General features: G+C 34.8%; 1 protein-coding gene across 1 annotated transcript in view; it reads right to left on the bottom strand.

The window, feature by feature from the left end:
• The window catches only part of LOC110456857 (ADAM 17-like protease), a 34,865-nt gene extending 25,232 nt beyond the window's left edge, over positions 1–9,633 (bottom strand). Inside the window, exons 1-5 of the mRNA XM_021507876.1 lie at positions 9,531–9,633; positions 6,480–6,612; positions 4,813–4,949; positions 4,244–4,332; positions 3,126–3,235 (exon numbers count right to left, since the gene is read on the bottom strand). Coding sequence (XP_021363551.1) covers positions 3,126–3,235; positions 4,244–4,332; positions 4,813–4,949; positions 6,480–6,612; positions 9,531–9,618 — 557 coding nt within the window. The 5' untranslated portion in view covers positions 9,619–9,633. The remainder of the gene's footprint in view (positions 1–3,125; positions 3,236–4,243; positions 4,333–4,812; positions 4,950–6,479; positions 6,613–9,530) is intronic.
• Between the last annotated feature and the right edge of the window lie 235 nt (positions 9,634–9,868).

The following is a 9,868-nucleotide window of genomic DNA, read 5'->3' as shown; positions in this document are numbered from 1 at the left end:
AAAAAAAAAAAAAAAAAAAATTTAAAAGCTTTGACTATCAGTTGGAATTACACCTAATTGAATCTTGAAAAAAATAAAATGTACAGTGAGGAATTCATATTACCACACAACACAAAAATCCTTGGTATCAAAAATGAACAAAGGGCAATAACTCTGAATAAAATGAGGTACAAGACAAAACATAAGTCCCCTCATGTAGTACTGGTGAGGGACTAGAATAAGAAATTTTGTAAAACAGATCTACTTCAATCAAATAGTTTAGACTGTTGTGAACAATGTTTTCAATATTGACATATACTATACATGTAATATGCTTTTATTGTAAACTAAATACTCACAAGTCACAACTGCCTACAAAATGCCACCGCCAATGATCAATATTTTTTTTATTTTTTTAATGGTTTTATTTTTCCAAGTTTTTCATTACATATACATATACATAAACAGGACATTCACGCATTCTCACATATACACACACGGACATGGATTTAGCATTATCACAATCCTTTTCATTGTCATCATAATATCATCATCATCAACATCAGAATCATCAGCATCAGCATCAACAATATTTTACTTAAGTTCTTCTAAACCCCTAAAATGTGTATTATTACTCTGAACACCTTACTTAAGTTCCAAATATAACTGCAACAAATTTCCGGGTCCCTATGCATCAGTCTAGTGATTTCAAGAGTATGTAAACCCGATCATACTTAATCATGATAATAAACATAATGTCCTGAATATATACATTTTATATCATGCACACACTTATAACAGCATGCTTTGAAAAATTATATTAAATTTCAGAGTGTAAGAATGTGAATCGGCTGATTAACGAACGTGTGGTGTGATGACAGTTGATTACTGTAGTAAGTAGACATGCTAAAATACTGACAAAACCATGATCTATCTTAATCGATTTATGCCTTCAGTAAATTCTTTACTGCTCTTTGGCCTAAGAAATCAACAATTTTAACAGAAATCAGAAAAATCTATTTGACCTGCAAAACTACATTTGCTGAAAATAATTCAAGGGGTTGCATATTTTTCTATATAGTCATGAAAAATATTGAAATATTTACCCTGTGCATGAAATATAACTGATATTTAACAAGAAACAAAAATATTCTTTCTATATACTGGAATATATTTCAGTAATATGTTACCCTGAAATAAGTAACAAATATTTAACAATGTAAAAATATGAAAAACTTAAAATCGTTATTTTAAAAACGAATGTACAATACCATATATATTATCAAATGTAAAGCCATATCCAGTTTACAGATAACGGTTTCTATTCTCAATATTAATAAACTCAGTGTAAAGAAAACTTCCCATCTTAAAACGATATATAGTGAATGCATGCTACATTAATACATGAATATAAATCATAATAACAGGACCAACTCATTCTGTACCGTTCCCCACATAAATCCATCTGTTTCAATTAACACCATTTACAATTTACAGGTATCATTTTTAATAAGATCTTCAAAGTAATAAGATGAATGCATGCTAGATAAATATACAAAAAATCGAAACCATATCATAACTGACGCATTCAGTGGATACACAAAAATCAATATTGTGACCATGTTTCAGCTTTTCCAGCTTACAGATGCCATGTTCCATGAAAAAAATCCTTAATAACTAAATAATATGGTGAAAGCATATTAGATTCATACACCAAATATTTAATACCACAACCAACACATTTCAAGGTTACCACAGTAGTCAATATCATGACAATGTTTAAGCATTTCCAGTTTACAGGCACAATTATCTACGAAGATCTGTAACTGCTAAGTGATAAGATGAACTCATGCTTGCTTGAAATACCAAACATTTAATACATTCCGTGGATATCCCAGTGATCAATGCTGTGACAATGTTTTAATTTTTATACTTACATCTTCAATGATAGACAGCAGATAAATGAAATGGCCATTCTTTAACTGAACACTGAAGGCTGACTTAATATTTTGTATTAGACTTGAAGCTCATCACAAGTAACGGTGTAAAATATAATTTCACATTGTGTTAATTGCAAGTTGCAAGTATGATTAATATACCTTTAGGTAGTAATGTAACAGCTAAGGAATATGAGGAGGAAATACTGCCTTACCGGAAAGCTAGCTTTTCCAGTGATGCAGTTTAACCCGGGGACCCGCTCACAAGTTCAGCAGCGTCGAGCGCGGTTAGTAGCTGGATGGGTGACGGCCAACATGTTACATTTGGTGGCAGTGGTGGGATTATGTAAGGCTGGTTCCTGGTGGTTGGGGTGCATTGGTACACAGGGAGGACCAACGGGATTCCCCAGGCCGAGTCTCTGGATGAGACTTCTCCGAAGGGGGAATAGTCTTACAGATAAAGAATATGAGGGGGAAATACTGCCTTACTGGCAAGCTAGCTTTTCCAGTGATGCGTTATAACCCCGGGACCCGCTCACAAGTTCAGCAGCATCCAGCATGGTCAGTAGCTGGATGAGTGAACGCCCGCATGTTACAGTTAGTGTTACTTGAATGAGTTAACTGTTGTGTTAAATTGTATTGTAAATCAAATCTAGTACTTAACATCATAATGTAACAGGAAAGGAATGACCAGCAGTGACCAGACTAGGATTCGAACCCGGAACCTATGAGCCTTAGACAGACTAGCTAACCAACCGAATTTCAATTTGGTCACCTTTGATCGACCCAGTCCAGTTCTGCTACAAGTAACAAAACCATCCTGGTGAATTTATGTCTCATTCCTGACCAATCTTCACCTGTCATCGACATGTCCAATAGTAACATCTAATTACTGGCCAGAAATCCTAACACTAACTATCAACAATTAGGTAACCTGTCCTCCATTGTCCTATTTAACTTAGCCTTCGACTTGCAAGGGTATTCAACTGCATTTCCTTCTGTATATATATAATACACTATGCATGTGGTTTAAAGGTCAAAATATCTCATTAATATTCATGAATATCCAGTTGCTTTACCCACAATGCATTCCTGGACTGGACTGGGTTGATTAATTTCCTTCAGGATTAAAGTGTTTGAATTTTAAAAGACTTGGGTCTGATTTTCTTGATTTTTCTTCGGAAGTCAAGGACTCATTTATCTACATACCCTTTTTGTTCCTGGTCTTCGGTCTTGGGCATTATCATGTGTTTAGGTCTGTATACGATCATAGAGTTATCTCCCTTCTTTCTCTTCGATCCATCATGTCTCCATTTCGGCTGTTGGAGGTCACATAAAACAAGTTCATATAAGCACACCAAAAATATATATTTCAATGTGATTTTAATTTTCTTATGCATGTTCAAAGACTCGATCTTTAGCTTTAATTAAGGCATACAAACTCATATTTTAAATCTCATTTCATATTTTTATTTATTGTAATCTTTAGTGAAACCTGCATAAGACAAGACTTTAACTGGTCATCAAAATATTTAAAAAAAAAAAAAAAAAATCTTGTACAATTTAAGGTTATAACCGGTAATATGCATTTTGTAAATTATAGTTAAAAGCTGTTAAATAGTTTTTTAAATGCCACTCTGAACAATTATGGTTTTGATAAAATTTATAGGTATTCTGTTGTGAAATTGTCTTTTCAAAAAACAGAATTAAGAAAGTATGTGTACAGTGAGAACAGAGATAATGCTGTACCTGTGATCAGGGACACTTAATAACTAACATGTAATCTATAAATCAATAGACTGACATGTATTTATTCATTATGGGCCAACTACAATGTCCTACTGTTGTACCCAGAACTAATAACAATCTTAATACAAAATGTCCAGGCCAAGTTTTTTCATTATTTTCACAATGACATAAATATATATACAGCATATAAAGTAAAACCTGGATATAATGCCTATCATTGTATATTTTCAAGATCACGCTTTTCTTTTTTCATAAAAATTCCTTTATGCATCTCCATTTTTATATTGTCAATTCCCTTTATAATCCAAAATTTCTCATGAACAAATGACATTTTGATACAAAGTTTAACAGTGTAAAAATTATTGAACAAAACCAAAGGCTTATAAAACACTGAAACAGGAGCCATCTCTATGAACAGAAGATTGAAAACGTCAACGTGAAGGGGCTTCTCAAAATTAAACGACAATCCTGAAGCTGGGACCAAGGTTCCAATTTAGGTAGTAGAAACCTAAGTGTCAGATAAACAAGTTTCTCTACTGACCATTGCCCTGTGAATGGTTACGCTCTGGGTCACTTACTTCAATTACAAGTTCGTCTCGGGGGAGAAAGATGGAGGCTGTCATGGCGTCCCCGTCGAAGTAGGCTGTCACCTCAGACTTATCCTCACCTGAAAATAACAACTTACACTTAGTACCAGGAATCCAGCATTGTTCACTTAAAAAAACATGTCAAAAAGACTTTCCAATATATTTTCTATTTTAAGATATTAAACAGAAATATTTTGATCTTTCCTCAAAATCAAAATGATTTTCAGCCATATGGCTCAACATTTTCAGTACAATTATTCCAATGCAACTGTTAAGCAAATTCTATTTTGTACTCTAGTTGATCTTGAAAAAGATCAGCTTCCAATACTCAATGCTTCACAAGAAATTGACTAACTCTTCAAATTTGGTTGAATAAGTTATTTTCATTATTTTCTTGATCTCAAAAAGGATAAAAATAAAACATTTTTCCCAAGGAATGTTTTAGAAGACTTTTTTTTGTATTGGAGCACAGATATCCACTATTGTGAAAAACAAAACAAAACATTCTGTTGTTATCAATTCAATTATAAGCCAACTGGACTATGATGGCAGGAACTGACCATCCACCCATCCATGGTAAAAGTTGAACTTATCCAGGTCCTTATCCTCTGTCATGTGGCCTTCCTCATCAACAATCTGGAACTTAAAATTACTGGAGAATATTCCGAGTGATTCCTTGAGTTGTAAGGAGAAGTTCCTACAAAAGACAATTAACATTTATGGTAGTTTGTTAGGATAATACCAAATGTAGGTAGTGTACAGTGGAATAAACAGATTGTCAATTTACTCAATCAGAAAAAAAAGCATTTGAAAAAAAAAAATGTCAATCAGAAAATTGCTTGGTTGTATTCCACCAGTTGATATGAGTGAATAAGTGATAAAATACTACCATTCAGTAGAATATCTAATTACACATATATACAACTTGATCATTGTAATACAATCTAGCAAAACTTCTTAATATTTAAAGCTTTTCTCACCAATCAGTTTTACTGCCAAATATATTTAGTGTTATTTATTTGTGAACTTAATTTAAGATATTTTGTGTTTTTGCCACGCAGGTTTCCTGATAGCTTTGCAAATATTGCTTGCAACGCGGCCTCATTTTACTGATGGCTAGCTTAAAATATTTCTAATCGCCTCTCCCACCCTCCCCATGGAATTTTAAATCTAGCTATACTTCTCTGTCCTCATTGTTGTAAATAAACTAGGTAAATGTGTAAATGTAGATGTTTATTTAGGCCTAGTCTATTATCAGGCACGTAGCTACCATGTAAGCCAATAAGCCCGGGCTTGCACATGATTTTGACGAAAACTGTCTTCTGGAGCCTTCCCAATTACAACACAACAGAATTTTAAAAAATCACGGTGCTTTGTATTTTTTTACTTTGTCAGATTGTGCATAATAATACCTTCTATAATGGACATATATAAAACTAAAATTTTATTTATCTTCCATGTCCACAAAATGTTTATGAAACCAGAAGACGAAACGGTGTCGGAGACTGCAAAGCTGGGCATGACGATGATAGTGGGGGCAACCTCGCTTCTCGAAATGCCCAACAAATAACAGGAGCAAGTATAAGGAACCAGTCACAAAGCACAAACAGAAGACGAAACTGTGTGGGAGACTGAGTAAAGGTGACAGTGGGGGTAACCTCGCTTCCCAATTAACTCGGATCAGATTATGAGAAAGACAAACCCAATTGCATGTTCACTAATGCAGAAGTATCAAATGCATTTATCAAGATTAGGTAAAAACCAGACAATGTATGTATGGAGGGTGTACAAAGCAATACCGACGGTTAATCTTCAGAATTACACTGGATCCACGTAAATAGGTATATATATATACCAAAAATAGGACTTTTTTCTTGCGGATTTAAACGAGAAAACAGACATCAGGACGTGGGAAATGGCTCCCGAGACGTTCTAGAAAACAAAATTTTCATGGGGGAGACCCCCCAGAGACGTTCTAGAAAACAGAATTTTCATGGGGGAGACCCCCTAGACCCCCTTACGAGAGGGGGAAGACACCCTCCCGTACCCTTCGGCAACCCCATGTCGGGCTTTCACATGGTAAAGGGGCTAGCTACGCGCCTGATTATTTGATCCATTTCTTGATTTTATTCTCTGACCTCTTTCCAGATGAATGGCCAGAAATTTTAGAAGGTACCAAAACTTTCATAGTCCTGGGATAATTAACTTAAAAAGTGGGTTGCCTTACCTGCCAACTGCATAAAAGTTGACATGTTTGCTTGGTCGACGATATGTTCCGTCCTCCGTACTCCGTCGCTTTACACTGTGCACCGTAACAGACTCCAGCACCTCGTACTCCGTCACATGGTCCCGGAGGTCAGCTAGTCAATAAAAGTTATCAAGGTCATTCTAAGTTGTGCAATAAGATCAAGTAAGAATATTCAGGTTTTTGATACTAGTTTGGTTATAACTTGTAAACATTAAGGGCATATCTATGTTTTAATTTTATAAACATACCAGATGAAATGCTATTTCTAAACATTTCCTTCAGGTTGGTAAGTATGAAAGTATCACAACCAGTAAGTGTCTATGTGTGACTTTTGGGTGAGTAGTACGATACGTTCCCTGTCACCTTCATCAGACAAATACTGGCTGATGCAGGTGACAGGGTACATATCGTACTAATCACCAGACCGACACATATAAATACTTACTTCATGATTGTGTTTGGTTTGTTTGTTTGTGTTTTATCTCCCATTAACAGCTATGGTCATTTAAGGACGTGCCAGGTTTTGGTAGTGGAGGAAAACTTGAGTACCCAGAAAAAAAACACTTATTGGTTGTGATACCTTACTACTATAGATAAAACCCACTTGTTGGTTGTGATACCTTACTACTATAGATAAAACCCTTATTTTCTCTGGATAACCTTCTTTATAAGAATGTTTTCAGATTATGAGCAGATTTTCTAACCCAAACATTCATGTGTACCCAGATACAATCTACTCTACATTGAGAACAACAGGACAACATGTAATATTATTTTTTGTGATATCTTGGAGTATACCTTTTGCTTAACTTCCGCTTAAGAAATTTGGTCGATAATACAATTTTAGTTGGGATGTTGGATAATATGAAAATAGTCTTAATGTTGGGGAGATATTAGCAATGCAAAAGACTGGAATCAAACAAAGATTCAAACCTAGGCCCCCTAAATCATCTGTGCTAACCCTTTCACCACTGTTGACCATAATGGACTCATCCAGATCAATGCATGGTAGAGTCTACTAAAGTTGCATAGGGGTGAAAGGGTATATTAACTGGCCATTACCACATTAGTAATCAAATATATTCATATGATATGTGGATCACTTTGCCTTTGATACCTTTTTTTTAACAAACAAAATTAAAAAATCTCGAGAGTAATATTGTAAGGGAGATAACTAAGAAATGTTATCATCAATTTTGGGCATGTTAACGTTTTATCTAAATATTTTAACACCTTAAACTTTAGGTTTGATACTTTAAATTGTTTCTATTTACTTTTAAATATATTTGGAATTTTTCAAGAAATTGTGAATAAACAATTGTTTCAAAAAACAGTTTTAAATGATATCCCTTGCAGTGTTAAATATTTACACATGTATGTAGGGACAGAGTTTTGTCATTAAAATAAAGCAAAACAATTATTACTTCTGTACACTTGGATTTCTGGTCCTGTTGTGATATTCGTAGATAAATAAAATGGTGCATGTATTATACTAACTTATCAAATTGTTTGTGAGTAGAGAGGAAAAATTCAGAATCAATAAACCAATAAAGCATGTCATCAATGCAATAAATAATTCATTTACCTGTGGTGTGACAAGGTAAACACACAAGTGATGGCATAAAATCTAGTGAAGGTTGCTAACAACACACTATAGCTACCAGACAGGGGGAGAGTAAAAATACAGAACTGTTTCTTGTTATGTTCTATCCCGATACTATTGTTTCCTTTATTTCTATAACAATTAAGTAAGACCATGTCAGTATACATAACCACAACAATGTCAATGATAATAAAAGCATGTACTGATCCACAAAATTCCTGTTACTTCAATTTATCTTATCTTGAATTAAAAATACATTGAAGCGAGTTGCAAGTAAATCTATAAAATGATAGGGATGCATGGGCATATGTTATGTTAGGTTATTTATACTTATCAACCAACATGTATTGAAACAACAACGCCCTTCTTTTAACCTAATTGATCGCACCTCGAACAGAATTGTTGCATCTGATTGGTTACAATTGGGTCACGTGGTGACCCCCTATGCGACTATAGGGGGTCAGTAAAATTTCTTGGGGGGCAATATGGCGGCCCTTGTCTGTCGCTTCGAAATTAAAACAAATCAGGTCTAAAATACGCCTTCCCAAATATCCCCGAACGAACACCTTCCTGAGTATTTTTTCGTACAGGATCGTCCTGAAAATGTTAAAACCGTTTAAAAACATTTATAAGAGTTGCCACCCCTACGCCGGTTGAAAATAGTTGACCTCCCGCTTGACATGACATCAGGTACTATTTGAAAGCGACTCAGCTTGTTGATAAATATGGCACGATTTGGGCAGATGACCTGAGTAGAAATTGGCGAAAAAAGGAAGAAGATTCATGCAGAGAAGAATTGAAATGTAACGAGGTGACAGTCATGAACTTTGGGTTATGTCGAAGGACTTTATTGGTTGAGTATGCATACCAAATATGAAGCCTTTATCTTTAAATGTTCAAACGTTATAGGCCTAAACAGTTTTTTTAGATTAATTGCACACATTTGAGGTGTATCAAAACTCGATAAAAGAGGGTATAAAATGGTTCTCGATGCGATAAATTCGTTACATGGTTTGTTACTCTGTCTCACCCCTATGCATTTTACTGACCCTCTATTGTTCCATAGAAGGTCAGTAACAAACCATATAACTAATAATACCCTAACCAAGTACATCCCCCCCCCCCCCCTTAAATTTAAGCTAACTATGCAAATCGTTAAATTGCTAATTAGAAGTTTGCAACTCCTTGTGGTGTATCCTAGACAAAACTACACCAAAATAAGGAAATATCTGGTTGTTGTCTGACATGATAAATATTGTCGCTGATATTTAACATGCTCTGCTGGTTCAGTAACGCTAGGCGTTAGACTCCCGTTAGACTGTAGCCTAGCTATTCACTATCACGAATTCGATGGTATGCTATTATAATAAACCACCTTCAAGAAATAAATCAATCGTATAAATATAATCGTTATGCTGTTACTTTACCCTGTGTTCCGTGTAACACGACTGTGAGAAGGACACACAGAGAAATTATATCCCAAACCATCTTATATGGTCTATACACAGCCGACATGTTTTCATTGGTAACGCAAGCACCTGCCGACAAGAGAGATCACTCTATTTTGTTTACGTTCAAGCCTGGGCGTTTCGGTACCTGGTCGTTTCGGTACTTGTATTGACGAAAAATACAGGAGAATTTAAAAAAAAAGTACACTAACGTGCCAAAAGTTTTTAACGCTACGTCATTTTCCCATTTGATTCTAGTTAATTTCCCAAGGAAAATTAATTCTCATGGCTTTGTAATTAATCAAATATTGATAAAA

This window comes from Mizuhopecten yessoensis, unplaced genomic scaffold, assembly GCF_002113885.1.
Source record: "Mizuhopecten yessoensis strain PY_sf001 unplaced genomic scaffold, ASM211388v2 scaffold8931, whole genome shotgun sequence".
Classification (NCBI taxonomy): domain Eukaryota; kingdom Metazoa; phylum Mollusca; class Bivalvia; order Pectinida; family Pectinidae; genus Mizuhopecten; species Mizuhopecten yessoensis.
The sequence above is the reverse complement of the archived record's forward strand: the minus strand, read 5'-3'. Positions and strand labels throughout refer to the sequence as shown.